This window comes from Protomyctophum parallelum (assembly GCF_964188405.1).
Source record: "Protomyctophum parallelum genome assembly, chromosome: 15".
Lineage (NCBI taxonomy): Eukaryota > Metazoa > Chordata > Actinopteri > Myctophiformes > Myctophidae > Protomyctophum > Protomyctophum parallelum.
This window is the reverse complement of record NC_139710.1, coordinates 23,341,932-23,361,250: the sequence shown is the minus strand read 5'-3', so window position 1 is coordinate 23,361,250 and position 19,319 is coordinate 23,341,932. Positions and strand designations below refer to the sequence as shown.

The 19,319-nt window shown below is 43.2% G+C and overlaps 1 protein-coding gene across 2 annotated transcripts in view; it reads right to left on the bottom strand.

The window, feature by feature from the left end:
• Positions 1-2,986: 2,986 nt before the first annotated feature.
• Positions 2,987-19,319, bottom strand: part of arid3c (AT rich interactive domain 3C (BRIGHT-like)) — a 112,993-nt gene continuing 96,660 nt past the window's right edge. For both annotated transcript variants that reach the window (XM_083784935.1, XM_083784936.1), the window contains 6 exons: positions 18,427-18,610; positions 15,028-15,278; positions 12,996-13,292; positions 10,144-10,233; positions 5,802-8,813; positions 2,987-5,556 (listed from right to left, as the gene is read on the bottom strand). In XM_083784935.1, coding sequence (XP_083641061.1) covers positions 8,596-8,813; positions 10,144-10,233; positions 12,996-13,292; positions 15,028-15,278; positions 18,427-18,610 — 1,040 coding nt within the window. In that variant the 3' untranslated portion in view covers positions 2,987-5,556; positions 5,802-8,595. The remainder of the gene's footprint in view (positions 5,557-5,801; positions 8,814-10,143; positions 10,234-12,995; positions 13,293-15,027; positions 15,279-18,426; positions 18,611-19,319) is intronic.

Below are 19,319 nucleotides of genomic sequence, written 5' to 3'. Positions count from 1 at the left end.
GGTCAAATATTACCTAAGACAGAGGCAATTCGATTTATAATCGGTAAACATTATTTATCTTTGGAATTGAATCAAGCAAAATGTAATGCCTCGACTCCTACACCCCCCACCCTGACAAGTGCTTGTCAGGTTTTTGTTTGTTTTTGTTTTGGTAGGTCACTCACGGCCTGAAAAGGTTGAGAACCACTGCTCTATTGCAACAATATTACTATCAGAATATCGAGCTATATCATTTAACACTTAATACTGTACTTTTAAAAGTAAAGTGTTCATCCCTCATTCTAGTTCTTTGTCACTTCCCACAACAACGGTGACTTGTGACCGGGGGTTGAGTGGTCCAGATCTAATCATGCCAACATCCTTAAATATTTAATTGAATTTGCTGTTTGGCCGATGACCTCCGACCCCTGAGGAACAGTAATCTGATCACTGGGTCATGTGACTTTTCCATACCCTAATGAGGGGACTTTAGGTTAAAGTGCCCTGTGGCCTCAAGGCTGATCCACTACTCCCAGTGCTTCTCAACATGGGGTCCAGGGACCCCAGGGGTCCTTAATGGGGGCAGCTAAATGAGTGATAAATGGACCCGTACGGGTGCATGCGTTTGGTTGACGTGCTAACCTACCGACAGGCATTAGTCCGACACCCTACCCAAAACCCAACCCTATAAACCTAACCTCACAGCAAGCCACGGGTTAGTTTTAACCTGCCACGGGTTCGTTTTAACCTGCCACGCATGCATGTCGGGAGCCACGGGTGACTTTTAAACCGGCCATGGGTTAGTTGTAACCGGCAACGCATGTTGGAACTAATTTGGCTCCAACACTTGGGAATGCACTGCCCCTGGAGATCAAATTTGCTGAATCGGTCTCCTCCTTTAAATCCCTGCTGAAAAAAACCCCCACACTTTTATGGATTACCCTTTGGTGCTAATTGTTACATTTTATGGGTTTATTTTTTCATAGCGCAACGCATGGTGAAGTATTGTAGTGCAGCCTGCAGGTAATTGCAACAACCACCAATCTTGTGAAAAACTTTAACGGGGCAGTCAAATATATACAAAACTTTCCCGCGATTCTGCCAATGATCATATTCTTTGAGACACACATTTTTTTTTTAGTTTTTTTGCAGGGTCAAAAGAATCACGTGACGTTGATCCCTTTCCCCTATTCGCTCATACAAGGACATGTGACGAGTGTGTATCCTTTAAGGTATAAAGCTTTATTGACATCTCGTATGAACTGCAAGTATGAATGCTTTAGCTATTGAAAAATAGCAGATCTACAAGCTCATAGCGCGCCACCGAGTGGCGCGCTACGAGCTTGTAGGTCTGCTATTTTTGAAAAATCGAAGAACGACTGACATTTTTAGAATCTGATCTCAGGTCAGAATGGGTTCATCAGACCAGTGTGTGTCCAGTGGAAACCTCGTATGAATCTGATCTCAGGTCAGAATGGGATAATTCCACCACTGGACAGTATGAATGGTGTCAAGCACTCCCCCAAAACTCCACACACACAAAAACACCCCTCTCCACCCAGTGCTAATTTTGACAGCAAATATTCATTTGGTTTTACTCATAGTCTAGTTTTATGTTAATCCTCAGGGGAAAAAAAGTCTTTGGTTTTAGATTCGACTAGTCGACGAACATATAGTTGTAATCGACAGAATGAACACGGCACGTCACCACCATCCGCTCACTATGAAGTGAGACTTTGCCACAGTAGGCTCAAGCTGGACAGCCTGAATGATGTCCAGCAGTCCCCCAAAACTCCTGACACTTCTCTCTCTCCCCAGAGTACCCCCCCCCCCCCCCCCCCCCCCCCCCACAAACACACACACACACACACACACACACACACACACACACAGAAAACACACTCCACCACCTTCCGTGCAGACGGATGGTCTGCCTCATTTTATAGTAGCATTATTGATCAGCCCGGTGCTTGTCAGTGATGCATAAAATTAACACTGTGTTATAGAGCCATGGATTTCTGTCAACGGCAGGACAAGATAAGCCATTATCGGACGACCGGCCCTAATTTGTTTTTGTTTATACAGAAGTATAAAGTAACACCGGCAACGAGCACCCAATAATAACTCTATTACCTGCAGATCCCGCTAAGCTTATTGATGGGCACCCATCTTGGCTTCCTCAGCTCCTAATTAACATCAGCCTTTTCTCTCAGCCTTAATTAAGCAATCTTTACTCCATTTTAGCGGCTTAACGCTCCACGCAATGAAACGCCATTAGTTAAATTGCACGCGTTTTACAGAATTAAGACCTTCAGGCCGTATTTTACCCTCGGGAAGAAAGAAAAAAACAGAAACGCAACACCTAATTGATAATTTCCTTCAATTTCATACGCATGTGCGTTATAATAAATAACAATCTGTGACACGATTGGTTGTTTTCATGCAAGAAGTGTTCTGTTTCCATGGCGATATGATGCTCAGCCATGTGTGTTACAATATCGGGCAAAACAAATGGGGGGGGGGGGGGGGGGATGGGTTTTCTAATCAAATTGACCACCAAATACCATTTAAATAGGAATGGATCATTTGAGTATTACATTTTGTATCTTTAAAAGTTTGTTTTTCATGATCAAAGATCAACAATTTGTGGCATAGTTACAGATCTACAATCTCACGAGCTTGTGGATCTGCTATTTTTGAAGAATCGTGAAAATGTGGCACAAATCTTCAAATATATATTCTTTCAGAGCGAACGTTTTTAACTAAAATCTTTGCTTCCGGGGGATGGTCCCTGGAACTACATATTTTCAGATGGGGGTCGGCGGCCAATTACATATAGTTTTGAGGGTTCTTGACATGAAATATTGAGCACCACTGATATAGAAACATTTTATTTTTATTTTGACGTCCGTTCTAAATGGGTTAAAGAGACGGTGGGGTGCAAGACCCTCTGACTGAGCATACATGAGAGAATGTCATTGCAGCAAATAAGACATATACGTCGTCGTGAAGTTAAAAGCAGGATTTTATTTCTAAATATGCTACAAGTCAAATGGCAAGAAACAAGAAATCTCTTTCATCTGTGTTTTATGTTTGTATGTTGTGTACCCCTGAGCACCAAAATCCAGCATTCTACTAAACGCACTGGATTCATCCAAGATGAGAAAAAAAGGGAAAATAAAAGAAATATTTAAAGCTTCATACATAGCGAATAAAGCCAAGTATCTAAAAACTACCAGCATAGCATAGCTAAAATACAAAGTAAACAACAGGTTATTTAAGTAAGTACATAAGTGAAAATCCTTTTTTTTCTCTCTCTTTACTCTTTGTCGCCCCAAAAGCTGTCACTTTATTTTTCTTTTTTGTTGTTTCGCTCTGAATCGTTGATTTAAATGCTCTTAAAACAAAGAGAGCTCCGCGGCGATGCGGCTCCCAAAGACTCTTTGGTGAGAAGGATGACGCCCTCGTGTCACATGGTCATCAAAAAGGTGACCCAATGGTTGGCAATGTTTTTACACGTGTACCCGCGCCTTCCTCCATGCAGCCTTCAGCAGTATGTACAGTTAACTCTGACTTCGCCGAACGAAACGTGCCGACAACGGTGCAGCTTTCAACGGCGAGTGTTTTCTTTTTAAAGGAAGGGATGAGGATAATGAAACAGTCATGAGGAATAATAGACTGTGCCAGTACTGTGTTCACCGTGGTGGAGAGGAGGGGGGGGACTAGAAAAGACTTACATCTAGGATTATCCAAAGTCAGAATGAACGATTTTCATGATTGCGGTTGTGCGCTTTTCTCTTGTGCTCTCGTTCAAAGGTTCTCCCCGGCCCCCGCATATACAGTCATGTCCTTCAGTAAAAGAAATAACAAATAAAAAAATCACCTTCGCAAAAGGATGTACGGGGCGGGGAGTTGCCTTGTTGAACGCTTGCTACATTAAGGATGGATCGACGGATACATTCTTCGGAGAAATAACTTAAGAGTTGAGCTGACGTTCAGGTACGGTGTCGTATCGCACACTCGTCTGTGGCGTTTTAGTTTACGTTAACCATGTGTTTAGCAGGAGACGTTTGTGACGCGTTGCCACTCCGAGGCAGGACAAGGGATGCCGTTCATTGGGCCGAAACATTGCCAATCTACAAGCACACAATGCGTTGTGATATGACACATGGTTAGCTTGTAGATCGGTTTTCTGCTACGTTTTTATGAAAATATTAAATATTAAAGTAGAGTAGGTGATATTGTTTGGTTAAAACAAAAACTTTTCTTTCTTTCTTTTCTTTTAATTTAATGCTTTATATTATGATAGTAATCATCATCGTCTATTAGTTCCCTCTCCTGATTAGATCCAATTTGTATACCCAAACCTGAAACTGTATTTTTTATTATATTTTCTGTTAGACCTGGAGAGACAGGGAGACCCCTGTTAGTGAACAAACAATCTACAGCAATTACTATCAAAACATAGAGCTACTGTATATAAAACCTATTTTACAAAACATCACATACTTCACCTTAACCCCTGCAGGGGATATATATATATATATATATATATATATATATATATATATAATATTCAGTGGCATGGTGCGTTTGAAGCGCTTGGTATTTCTACCGCCACGGGATGTAACAAGCACAAGGTGACATTTAAATGGACACCCTCTGAATGCCACCCATCACGTCCACATAATGACCTGAATCCTGAAGAAAACATGTTTCAAGTAAACACTGGATTTAAACAGACAACAAAACCACCTTCAACAACACAAAACGAACAGTGGCTGCTTGACTTTCCCTTGTCAAAAATGTATGTTTTTCCTTTTATATATATATATTTTTTTTTCCTTTTTTTCTCCTTTTTTCTTTCTTTTTTTTAACATTGCTATCTATACATGAAGTCACACTATATATTATCAACTTTATGAACAAATGTCAGCCTGGAGCTGTGCGTATGTATACTTTAAATTGGATTCTATTATATATAGAGAGAGCATTTTTGCCACACGGTTAAAATAAACAAGCATTGTGAAGGAAGTTGCGTAAAATTCCCCCAATATGGTCCACTTCATATCCCCTTTGTCTTAAAAAGCATATTTCCTTTTCTTTTCCACACAAAAAACATGTTGAGCGACCACAAGTGGGCACATGTAAAAACTGGCAATTAATTAAGAGTGTGTACATGTTTGTTGGCACAGTCTATGACGAATGAGGTAGATGCGTGTGTTCATAGAATATTCCCTTCTTTGGTATAATTATACAAAATATGAAAAGAAAACAAAAGAAAAATCCAGTGATCTGTTGAAACAAAAACAAAAAGTGGCTTTACAATAAAAAATAATAAAAATGAAATATATGAGGTATATCTTGTATTCATACTCTACTATGTCTATTTACAGGTAGATAGGTGAGGTATTCATGTCTGCATTCCAGAAGACTTTTTTTAAAACAAAATAAAAAGGGTTTCGCAAACAAAGTGGTGAACGCAAATATTCTGCTGACCCGGATTGAATGTAAAACAAAATAAATAGAAATTTGAAAATTACATGTTTTTTTTGTGTATTTTTTGTTGTGTTTTTCCTTAAAGGTATATTCAGTGATTTCACTCAAAAAACCTTAGGTTTCGTTTTTGGCTGGGACCTAAGCCTTTCATCCAATCAGGATAGAGAGCCAAAAACGAAACGAAAAGTTTTTTGACCCCCAGGGGTTAACTGGGGACAGGGAGGAACTCCTTATATGGTCAGCACACTCTATAGTAGAGAGGATTATCACAACGAAACAAAAAAATAAGTGATATTTGAATTAAGTGAAATCACTGAATATACCTTTAAACAGGATTAATACACCCATTATATATGTCATCAAAACGGTTTCCCCATTTCCCTTCATGATAAAGAAAAAGATTAATTGATAGTTTTAGGAAGCAAAGCAAGAGACAGAGCGACAGGAAGAGAGTGAAAGAAAGAGAGTTGAATAAAGTGAGAAACTTTCCACTGTTTAACCAATTCAACCCCAGGATCCATATTTTGATTGCAAACTTTAGCAGGAAAACAGCAGATCGACAGTCAAGCACACAACGTGTGGATCGGCTATTTTCAGCGAAAACAGAAACGACACCAGCATAGAGCCCTGAGGGACTCCGCTCAACCATACGGGATTTAAGTGGTGAAGCTTAAATTATAATCCATTGCACGACGGCATCGCCGGAAAAAAATCCCATCAACAAGCTAAAGCGTCGCGCTGCGACCCGTTGTTAGCTTGTAGATATTTTTAAACGAGCAAGACCTTCGACTTACAGAGTATAAAATAGTCTTTCTTTAGACACAAGTGCATTGCTAATAAAAAAAAAAGGGAAAACTGGATTCTATTCACAATATAAAGCCACTGCGTGATTGAAAAATTTGATTATTCTCTCGACAACATGTCATGATATGTCCTGCCGTTTTGTCCTCTATAGTTTAGCCCGTCACCTCTCAGAAAAGTCAAAGAAGTGCTTTTTTTACCCGTTGCTTTGGTCGATCGGCATTTCTACGCAAACTAGACGCCAGGGCTGATCACATCAGCGTTGTGCTTCTATCTGATTGTAAAAGCTTTCACAAACATCATTGTCATTCGTATAGCGGCACGTGTGGGCTGAGAGTCGACCCTTAAAACCTTTTCCTGAACTTTAGGAAATGACATGCGACGTGTTCACGCTGCAGCTCCCGGCGCTTCCGTCTTTTCTCACTACAGGTTTTGTGAGTATGTCATTCTGAGTACCCGACAAGTGAAGCAACTGATGTGAACTTGCGATAAGGTGCATCTAAAGATATATATATATATATATATATATATATATTGTGGAAAAGTATAGGAATGTGAATGAATGAGAAAATTATTGTGATTATTGAAATTTAAGGAATTCATTCGTCACAGGTAGACTGGAGATATTTTTGGGATAGTGGAGTTTTGGTATTCTGAGCTGTATTCAGATCTGTTGTATCTGTAACAAAAACAAAAAAGGCTGAAATATTTCAGTTACGTTTCATGAATCCATAATATATAAAGGCTTCAGTTTTTTAAATTACATTAAGTAAAAAATATTAAAAGAAAAAATTATGTCCACAATGTTTTTGAGATGCACCTGTACACACTGTACAATGACGGAGGCATCGGGAAAGAGTGATCACTCGTCATCTCGACAGATTTTGCCTTGTTGCGCAGAGCTGAGTAATGCAGAGACCAAGCATCGTGTGTGTAGATACAATAATACTTGGTGTCTTTAATTTAAAAGACCCCAAATTTGGTATGCATTAGGCTACTGGACCCCCATAACTCTCAGAGTTACAGACCCGTAAGGGTCCATTTAGTTCCTAATAATCAACAGTTTAGCTGGGGACCCCCTGGAACCCCCTCAAGGACCCCTGGACCACCACTGCACTACACCGCTGTCATACCAAGGATGAACTTTGTGTTGATTTAATTGTTGACAAGTTCCTTTTTAGTTTGATCGATGACGCTAAATCTGTCACTCTCTTTGTTTTAGTTTTTTTAAATGAAGCGACTGTCACCTTTGTGCTCAGACCACCTTCCGTCATCTTCAAACTTTTTTGTCTTTGGTATCAGCTCTAAGCTACGTGATTCTGACATCTGTGACAATGCAAAAAAAACAAAAAACAAACAACAGCAAAAAACCTCTAAACCGGTTCTGCAGGTTCCGCCGACCTCATCCTCTAGTCGAAACGGAACGGCGGCCCAGAGTCTCAGTATGGCGGCATCCCTCCGTGTCCCACTTCTGACACCACTCTCTTTTTAACGATGTTCCAAAGCAAAGAGGCGTCTTTGAGGAAACCAAAGACAGCTGAGTTCCTATGCAGCCTGAGCAACACACAAACATTTGAATTACTATACTTGTGAGGACATCAGCATTTTTGGATGGCAATTGTATAAATGCATGCCGTTTTTTACCCTAACCCTAAAGCCAAAAATAGCTTAGCACAAGTGTGCGTCGTGAGCTTGTAGAGCTGCTATTTTCGACTATAAGTTGCATAACTCCGAACCTCTAAACATCTAATCCTAACCCTAACTTGAATCTTTTGCCAATTGTAAATTGTTTGCCTAAATGCGCCAATCTGTTTTAACCATAAAACTACTATGTCTACGCTGTCTGTTTCTCAAATGCTGCTATAGCCTATTTGTGGGGACATCACAAGTATAGTAATAAAGTACACGCACGCACGCACACAGTGTGGAACGTACAGGCGTGTGTCTGCTGTTGAGTAATGTGTAGTGTGTGTGTGTGTTTGTGTGTGTGTGTGTGTGTGTGTGTGTGTGTGTGTGTGTGTGTGTGTGTGTGTGTGTGTGTGTGTGTGTGTGCGTGCGTGCGTGCGTGCGTGCGTGCGTGTGTGCGTGTACATAAACGTATGTGGTCTTATAAATCTATGGGTTTGCTGAGCCATACAGAACCATGTCGACATCATGGAAGCTGGGTCCAACAACAGCAATAGTCTCTCTCAAGGGGGGTGGGGTGGTGTGGGGGGGGGGGGTCTGTATCTCTGACCGCCTGGTGTCTTTAGGGACGGACAGACGGACATGGAGGATTCAGAGATGGGGCGGGGGGGGGGATTGCGGAGAAGGGGCTCATGGGGATGGGTTTCCGTGTCCGTGAAGCGAGGAGGAAGAGGAGGTGGTGGAGGAGGAGGAGGAGCAGGGGTTCAGGGTGGGGGGCTGCTGCTGCGCGGGGGGAAGACCCGGACTGCTCTTTCCCTGAGGCTGACGAGAGCTGGAGTGGTTGGCGCGGTGGTGAGCGCCTCCTCCCGCCATCCCCGCCATGGCTGGCTTGCGAGCGAACAGCGCTCCTAGAGGACAGGAAGGGCACAGGTTAACTGCAGAACTGTCTGAGTCTTCCTAAGTCAAAGATAGCCAACCTACAAGCTCACAAGGTGATGTGAACCAGTGTAGTAAGCATATACAGTACATCTGCTAATTTCACTGAATGTTCGCTTATTATGACATGCCCAGAAATAGGACGCTAAGGTTCACATAAAGACATTCATTAACATTTAAATTTTTAATTTAAATAAAAATACATTTATTTTAGTTAGAAAAAAACTCTAAATAGCACTTATTACAGTATACATGTAGCATATAGCGGTCAGGATACCAATTTTATCCAATCAGGAGAGAGAAGAGAAATCATGCTGGATACAGGATAGATACTGGAGCACAATGGGTATGACCAGGCTTCCACAAGCGTGGGCAAAAAAATTGCGGAAACGCTTTGCCCGCTACAACGCTACAAGTTGTAGTCGCGCACCCAGTCTGATATATGGTCTGGGGTTCTTTCTCCTGACTGGATGACATTTTGTAACCACCTGGAAATGTTTTTTCTTTTTAAGAGTTGGGGACAGAGGTTACTCTGTTACTATGCAGTGGTTCTCAAAACTTTTGGAAATTGATGTGTATTTTCGGAAAATGTTTTGTGCCAGGGACACGCTGAAGAGATGACTTGCGGGCTTATTATATATTCATGTAATTATTAAACATTTACCAATACTTTTCCAAACAAAACAAAAATCAAAAATAGCAGATGTACAAGCTACAAGGTTCAGGGGCAGAGTGGCTTGTCTGGCTCTTTTGAACCACGTTATGAAAAATAAACTAAAGCCCTCACAGAAAGTCATGGGTTCTGTAAAGTTTCAGGTCATGGGAGATTCTTGGTTACACTTCATAGTGACAAAAGAAAAGAAAAAAGGGGGGGGGAAAAGCTATCTATCTTTCTGGATGAAGTGTCTTTCTGGAAGGAAGCTCTCAGCTAGATATGATGGCCACTTCACATCCAATGGAAGTTTCCAGTAGAGGGCTTATGCCCTGACATGAATTGCCTTTCTTTAAAGGTAATTACGGCCCCTCCGCTCGAAGGCACAAGAGCTGCTTCTCCGGAGGCTAAAGTGGGCCGCCCTCCCTGCACTCCCAGGCGCGTAAGACAATAAGCCCCCATCGACCTCAAATCCACAGGCCCAATTCTGAGATATTTAACTTTTTTAACTCTATTGGACTGCCACTTCATTACGATGGATTTTATAGCAAAGACATCAAATTGTGCAGAGGACTAAGCGCCAGGGCGCTGCTATAACTTATTGAATTTCCTGCCTTGCAATTACATCAGCAAACGGCTCCTCTATTTACCTGTGTAGACAACTCCATTTATTTCTATTGACATGTTGATGCTGCTAATGCCGTTGGTAGACAGGTTCAATGCGGTCTCTTGTCTGTCATCTGTCAAGAGGGGAGGCAGAGAGCGAAAGAGAGAAAAACTCAATACCAGGCATTTAGAAAAGGAACACAAGAAGCAAGAGGGGAGCTCCGCTCAGAGTATTGGCGATAACTCAAAGAATGACAGGATAAGGAGCAGTTTATTAAAGAGTTCTGGGGGGTAGAAAGAACTGTCAAAAATATGTTACGACCATTTGTACGTGTCCGTTATCGCTTGCCGTCTCGTGTCACGCAGACGAGTCCCTATCGCGCCGCACAGTCGAGTGTCTCTGGGGAACTTTTGACGGCTCGCTCTCGAAGAATCAAATCGGAATCGGACTGTAACAGAAGGCGCCTCAAATGTGGATGTGGCACGAAACGCCGGCCAGCAACAAAGGGCTGGCAGAAACCTTGCATCTCCATATTTCAACTTTACTTTATTATTTTTTATAAATTTGTATCCTACTTCATCGTACAACAGTGTCGTGCAAAAGTGACGATGTAGATTGTCAATTTAGCAAAAAACTATGTTTGTGTCTGTCTTTGGTGTTAGAAATATTGAACCAATGAAAAGTATTAACAATGGATCCATTGGAACAAGGAAGTTTTGACACACAAGGTTGTCTCCCGACATAATAAAACAATCCGTGAACTGATGCAAACGAGCAAAACGTGCTCGTTCACGTGCGCCGTGCCACGGACACAGAATCCTCGCATCTTGGTGGAAGAGCACAGACAAAAAATTGTGTTGGGCGTAGGGGGGGCGCTAATCTTTAAATGACAGTGTTTATGCTTGAGGGAGAGAGCCAGACGGGCCAGTGTGTGAATTAACCCGGGAGAGATTCTCACTCATTTTCCCATCAAGTATTAAGTGCAAAGCCTGCTATTATGACTAATATGAGAGGTGCAGTGATGCAGACAGCTATGATATCACACATGGGAAGATCGGGCTCTCATTCTTCCTTAACCTCTATCATTAGGTAGTGACTTATGGCTTCGGCGTGAATCCTCGCCTCTCTGCACCTATCAAACCGCACCGAGAAGACAGCAACATTTTTACTCATGACACCTGCTTATTTTTGCCCCCGGCCGCGAAAACGCTATTTCTTCATAAACATCTCGCAGCTTGCAGCTTTTTTGAGTCCGTCCGCCCGCCCATCCCCCACTTTTGAAATTGCACATCATGATGTGATGAATTGTGCCTGTGTTAGTTGGCTTGGGCATCGCGCTGTGATGCTGGATTCACCACCACCCATCATCTTTAAAAAATAAATACCATTAGTTGGTGAAATGTTGAAATACTGTGCATCCAGCTGGATGCCACTTCATTGTGATGGATGTTGATAAACTACATTGCAGCTATTCAGTATTTTAGCCGTGACATGAGCGCCCCCTCCAGAGATACTTCCGGGTCCTACTTTTGTGTTCGCTTTTGTGTCCCCATAGAGTTATACTGTGTTCCTCCGTCGGACTAAATCTGAGACAAAAACAACCACGAAAGTCTCATTTACCGCTTTTCTCGCAACAACAAAGCTACTGGTCTCCCAAATCTGGCTGTGACAGGCCGTCTGCCCCACACGGAATAATATCGCCATTTTCTTTCATTGTCTCAACTAAATCCTCAAATTAGGGGTCTTTCACTTTAAAACACTTCTGGGGTCATTTGAATGCCTACTCTGGCTTCTAGTGTGAACCCTAGAACACTTTAAGTTGCTTGATTCAATATTTATTAGATAGTTGATATTCATTTGATCACTTTCCTATATATGTAGTACGGCGGATGGGGGGTTAATAGTTTATCTACAAGCTTGCAACGCGTCACAGATTGTGGAACAGATATAGTCACGTGAGCGAAATTATATAGATTATACAAATACTTGAATCTAATTAACCAGCTGGAACAAACATTATCTTAGATACCACACAAAGTCGGACATAGACATCATCAATTTGAATGTGTTCATGTTACGTGTTCGTGGCTTTACATTAAAATAGTACCATTTCACCATAGGGATGTTAATGATTAACTACTAGATGACAATAGTGATATTGATAACGGTATCGATAGCATAACGAAAATGATAAAGATACTGATAACGATATAACGATAATTATAGCGATAGCAACAATGATACTGATAACGATAGCTGGTAAATTAATAGAGCTTTTATCCAAAGCTCTTCACATAGATACCATTCAAGGCAACAACCGGGAGCAATTAGGGGTTCAGAGTCTTGCTCAAGGACACCTCGACACCAACGCTATAGGGGAGCCCGGGATCGAACTTGGATCCTCGCGGTTCCCATCCGGCCAATCTACGCCTGAGCCATTGTCACCTTACTGATAGCGATAACGATGATGATCATGATGGCGATAGTGATAAGGAACGATAACAATAATGCTAACTCTAACGCAAATGCTAACAATACTGATAACAATAACTCTAGCGGTACCTCTGTCATTGAGTTTGATGTTCATGGGTATCTGTGTGGCCATGATAACCGGCTCGAAGGACCAATTTGTTAGAAATATGAGGATCGAAGACCAATTTGTTATGGATTTCTAAGGGATACATAGCCCTAATTATGATAGACACAGGAGATATCTCACGGGGCAGATACAGCTATGATATGAACATCAGTGCAGAGACTTCATGATATGAACATCAGTGGGACACAGGGCAGGGTGACAGGGCACATGTAAACTACAAATGAGTCCCGAAATACCTATCAATAACAACAACAACGACAACAATGCTAACAGTAGCGATGGCGCCAGCGGTATACCTCTGTTGTTGAGCTTGATGTTCATGGGCAGCTGTGTGGCCATGGCCAGCAGGTTGTGCTGCAGCGCGTGCTGCATCAGTCTCTGCTGCTCCTCGGCCAGGATCATCATCTTCTTCTCCGGAGGCTCGCCGCTCTCCAGCTTCTCCCGGAGCTGCTCCAGAGCGGCCGCCTGCATGGCGGCGGCCGCCTGGGCCTGGGCCGCCACGGCCTGGGCGGCCGCCGCGTGCGCGTGCACGCCATGCAGGGACATGGGCATGGCCATGCGGCCGGGCAGACAGCTGGCCATCATGGGCTCCTCTGGGTGGGAGGAACAACATGTGGGCCTGTGATTAGTGTTAGATCTTGACATTCTATGTTGTCGCTGTCTCCAAATTCTAATGGAATTAGAATTCCAAATTCAAATGGAACCAAATGGACCATTACGTGTCCATTTGGTTCCATTTGTACGCTCTCAGAATTACTATAATATAGTAATTCTGAGAGCGTACAAATGGAACCAAATGGACACGTAATGGTCCATTTGGTTCCATTTGAACGGGTGTATATTATACACCCGTAAGGGGCCATTTGGAACCCCCTCAAGGAACCATGAGGGTCCCTGGAGCACACTTTGAGACCCACTGGAGTGTTTCCAGTGAACCAACACGTACAACATCAGCACCCTGACTGTTTGACCAGAATAGAATGGAGCCTTAAAACCTGTGCAGGAAATAAGGAAGCAGCCCAATGCCTTCCAATATGGCTGCTGTGCATAGAGCATTTGCTGGTCATAATATAGTCTGATGAATCACTTAGAAATGGCACAATGCCCCCCCCCCCCCCCCCCCCCCCATCCGTTGTGTTATTGTCGTCCCCCTCCCCCTCCCATACATTCCACAGTATGGCGTGTCACACAGGGAACATCGACATCTCTCTCCTTTTTGTCGAGGAAGTTCCTGCCAAGATGTTTCCTCTTTGGGAGCACGCAGTGACCACACTGTGCCCACAACACTACACCAGGATGAGCGAAGTATTCATAGCGGCTACATGCGACCCCATGGCGGTTGTGAAACTGTTTCAACTTCAGAGGCCCGCCGTAGCCTGATCATGCAAACTGGCGGGCTGAGTTCGTTCGTATACTCGGTTTGCAGCCGCGTGGCGCATAGTCGAAAATAGCCGATCTACAAGCTCGTATAGCTTATGTTGTTTTCGACATGCGACGCCGGCGTGTGACTAATTGTAAATCAGGCTTGCAAATCACGTTGTTGATTACATGTTGTGCAGTGACCTATTTATATAAAAAAAGGGGAACTGGCATCATGCTAAGCAAGCGTGGGCATAAAACTCGGCCCACGTTTGTGGTTTTGTGTGTCGTTCCTTGTGTGTGCGCACGTGCATGTGTGTGGGTGCCGCTGTGTTGTTTTGTGTGTGTTTTTGTGTGTGTAGTCGCTCACGAGTTTATGACAGCGGATGGAATCAGTGGAGGAATGGACATCACACATCTCTATATATAACCCTATCATGCATTAGGTAAATGGTGCATTTTACAGCGCTGTTATCCAAGGCACTAAACATGGCATTCATACACCGATGGCAGAGGAAACAAGGCATCAACCTGTACATCGGGAGAAATTAGGGGTTCATCGTCTTGCTCAAGGACACTTTGACACTAGCTCTAGGGAAGCCCGGGAGCTACTGGTGCCCACGGTGCATGGTTCTCACCGCAGCTTAAAGTAATATGTACTTGGCCGTGGACGCCCACCTACAAACATGTTGTGCCAGGCACTCCCATACAAGATTTGTGTTGTTAAAATGTTCCACTTATTTCAAAATATTTAAGGATTTCTTTGCTTTACCCTTCTTCCCTTTCTCTTATGGAAATCACAAAAAAACGATGACGCTTGCACAAATTCCATCCACTGTTTTACAGCTGCAAGCCGGCGATGTGAAAATAAAGTTGTGTTCTGATTCTATTTTTCTTTTTTTTAAACATTTTTCAGGCCTAATTTAAACATTAATAGTGACAGGCCTAATGGTGCAAAGTCCTGCTCACCTTTCTTGATGACGGGGCCTTGGGTCATGTGCACCCCGTTGTGCGTGGGCATGGGCAGGTGGGACATGTGGTGGGACATCTTCGGGGAGGAGAGAAGGGTGGGGGTCCCCACGGGGGAGTAGTTGAAGAGGGCCGAGCCGTAGCTCTGCCGGCGGCCCTCGCGCCGGTTGCTGTCGATAGCTGCCTGAAGCTCGCCGGGAGAACTGAGGCCCCGCTTTTCACATTCGTACGGGTAGAGGTACTTCATATACCTGCAGATACATAGTACATAAGATAGATACATATAGATGGATAGATTTTCACATTCACACGGGTGGAGGTACAGTACATCATATACAGTACCTACATGTAAAATGCTACAACATCACGATCTCTTGGTTACCACAGACAGACAGACAGACAGACAGGCAGGCAGGCAGGCAGGCAGGCAGGCAGGCAGGCAGGCAGGCAGGCAGGCAGGCAGGCAGGCAGGCAGGCAGGCAGGCAGGCAGGCAGGCAGGCAGGCAGGCAGGCTGCAGGCAGGCAGGCAGGCAGGCAGGCAGGCAGGCCGGCAGGCAGGCAGGCAGGCAGGCAGGCAGGCAGGCAGGCAGGCAGACAGGCAGGCAGGCAGGCAGACAGGCAGGCAGACAGGCAGGCAGGCAGGCAGGCAGACAGGCCGGCAGGCAGGCAGGCAGAGACAGAAATACAAATGCCTTCCAATTGTAGATGTGCTGTTTTGGAATAGGCCAAGCATTGTAATAGGCCAGATGCTTTCCAGGTTTTGGGGACATAGTGGCATTCTGACTGCGTGGCTTCCGCGTGAGGTTAGGGTTAGGGAGAGGGTTAGTAATGTGGTGAGTCGGAATGGCGATAAGTCGGAATAGCGGGCTTTGGAATGCCGGTGTGTAAACCCCGGTTGTGATGGGTTAAAATAGTGAAAACAGCAGATTTACAAGGTTTCGCAATGGAGGGTGTTGTGAACTTTCAGTTCTGATATTTGTTTAAAGCGCAAATAACATGTATTTTAAAACTGCTTTTAATATTTAATAATCATATGGTCTATGTCCCTCAAAGTTATTTATAATGGTTTGAGCCTCAATCACCACTCTGATATAACCAGGCCATGTCATTTCTTTCTGGACTTTGAAAGCAGTTTTAGCTGCAGTACCACAATGTCCTGAGGTGGTGGGGGTGCTGATATGCAGATTATTTAATATTTGAGTCATTATAATACTGATGCTAGATAAAACCAATCTTGTTTCCATTCCATGCCAGCTTGGAAAATCAACAATGGTGGACATTGTAAACAAAGTAGAAATGCAAATTTGGAACTGAAGACTGAAGAAGAGGAGGAATTATACAAAGTAGGGTGACATTGATGACATCACGATGAGGCCAAAATCAGCTGAGCTGTTCCTGAGAGCAATTTCCAATAAAACAGTTTGACTGTTTTACACGCTTAACCCGCATTTTAATCAACCCGCCTTCACTGCCGAGATTGTTGTATTACCTTTAGAGCATACGCTGAATTATTTGGGCTTTTAGTCCGCGAAGATCCAGCAAAAAAAGCTCCCGTGGTTTGTTATGATCCGAGCGTATCATCCACCATCTTGGTGCACCCGGAAGACGCACACAAGACTCGTCTCAATGAGGCGTTGCACCCCATGCATTTCCATTGGCCTCAATTTCCCAGAAGCCCTAGCAGCCCACAGCATGTGACGATTTCCGGTTTCGTCATCAAAACGAAACCATCTATTCTCTATCTCCGTGACGAAGACGGATTTTCTTTTTATTTATTACAATACAGCGGATTAAACACATAGAACAAATGGCGGGTATAGCGGGTTTGGCAGCGACATTAACCTGGAGTAATCCATTCCCGGCACGGAAACTGTTGAAGACCCATATGACATGAAGGCCTGATTGTTCAAAATTGGTTATTTGTGGGGATAGAAAACACACATGGGAGCCCCAAAAATCCAAAATAAATAGAAAAAGTTTAATTTTATGTTATAGGTCCTTTAAACAGTTTGACAGATTTTGCTACTGTAATTATACGTTGATGCCAATACCTTTGTGCTTCTGTTCGAGTCAAATTTTGATTTGAAATATTAAAGGGGAATTCCACTCATTTTCAACATTTTACCATGTCATTAATATACCTTAGAGCTGTTGTGTGGAAATAATAATAAAAAGCCCCCCCATTCCGTGTTTCTTAGAACTGTAGGTCATGGTGAAGTACATCTTGATGACACCATCAAGATGTACAGTACTTCACCATGTTAGCTATGTTCAACAGCTCCAAGTTATATTAATGACATAGTAAAATGTTGAAAATGAGTGGTATTCCCCTTTAAGTAACTTGTAACATTGAGTATTTGCATAATTTGTGGAAACTGAGTAGTTTTTCCAACAATGACATATTCAGTAAGTAGATTTGTTGCTAATTGGGCATTACATGTGAGCTCTCCAAGTGGCGTGTGAGCGTGGTAAAGATGGCAGGGTTTGTTGGATGTGTCATGTGGCAACATGCTGCCATCTATCAAGTGCATGACAACATGGATCCAAAGCCCTGCGCCTCTATAATGCCATAATTATCATGAATCACACTGCAATCCACCACACAAACACAGTCTTTGCACAAAATAAATGTTATTGTGTTTAATGAGCGTGTCTGTGGACAGTCATAATCAAAGGTCAGCCCTTATTTTTATATTCATACGGGGAAAAAAATAAGAAGATGGGAGAGTCTAACCCTGGACTTGGGCCTGAGTGTTACACACTGTGAGTATCTAACAAATCCTTATGAAAAATAATCGTGTAGTTGTGTGTGCCAGGGACCCTGTTTGCACAGCTTTCATGCACTTTAATCCTGGCATCCCTAAATGTCATTATATTGTCAAAATATAGCTATATATATATACATATACATAGTGTGTGTGTGTGTGTGTGTGTGTGTGTGTGTGTGTGTGCCTGTACGTGAGTTTTAGGTGGCTGCACCGACAATTTGTCCGTCTCGCGGGGAGTTGCGTATTTACTGTTTGTTTTTTTTTTCAGAGAGGAGGGGAGGGGAGGCGAAGGGCTGTGGACAAGTGGAAAAATATAGCACTTGCGTAAAAAAAAAAGATTGACGCTTGCACAACCTGCGCTGCGCTCGGTGTAGCCAGGTTCCATTGATTATTGAGGCAGCGTACCGTTGCGGACTCCCCACGCCAATTCCGCACCAATTCCGTCACCAGTGTAGCCCGGCCCTTAGTGTGTAGTACAGTGCTGTGGTACTGTACTGGCAAACAGTGTCTTAGTGTGTAGCACAGTGCTGTGGTACTGTACTGGCAAACAGTGTCTTAGTGTGTAGCACAGTGCTGTGGTACTGTACTGGCAAACAGTGCTGTGGCACTCAGGAAGGGCTACAGTACTCACTGTGTTCGTAGGGTGAAAGCTGCGCTGGTGATTGAGGTAGGGAGGTTGAGGCCTTTGGTGATCTCTCGCCATATTTTCTTATTGATGACTTCCACTAAGCCGCCTTTCTCTGTGACCAGCTTGTAGAGCATGTACAGATCTAACACCTGCTTGGCCATGATAGGAATCCGATTCACCGGAGTCCCTGCAGAGGAAAAAAAAGCCAAAACACAATATCCACAATCAATTCCATTACCGCCCTGGTTCCTGGTTCCATCGACGCCTTCCCACAACGCGTCTTACTTATAAGACCAATCTATCTACAGCCAGTCAAATGCTTTGACAGCTCTGTAAGGCGAAAAAGGAAATTCTTTTTTTTTCTTTCTCTTTTTCACACACTGCCATACTTCAACTCAAAGTTAAACTTCACGACATGTTGATCTTTAGGCATAATTCACCACTTTCAACCTGGTGGCCCTATTTTGGGCATGTCATCATAAGAAAAATGAATGAATGAATGAATGAACGGACGGACGGACGGACGGACGGACGGACGGACCAACAAACGAATGGAAATAGCCTAAAACCATGTCAAAAATGTGTGTGGATCCAATGTAGTCCTTATTTAGTCACAAGCTCTCTAAACTTTTCATTGGTTCAAAAGGCCACAGACGCACTTAACCACTTTTGAATAGTGAAACAATGAAGCTGATCTACAAGCTTATAACAAGCTGCGTTATGAGCTTGTCGATCAGCTTTTTTGCTAAGTTATACATGAATGAGATACAAGGTTTCTGCCCGATATCAGCGATAATTGAATAAAATCATCCTTAACTGTTGATTGTTTAATTAAAAGAATGCAAAAAATGAGGTGAAAAAACCTGAATATAAAGTGCACATGCGCACACACACGC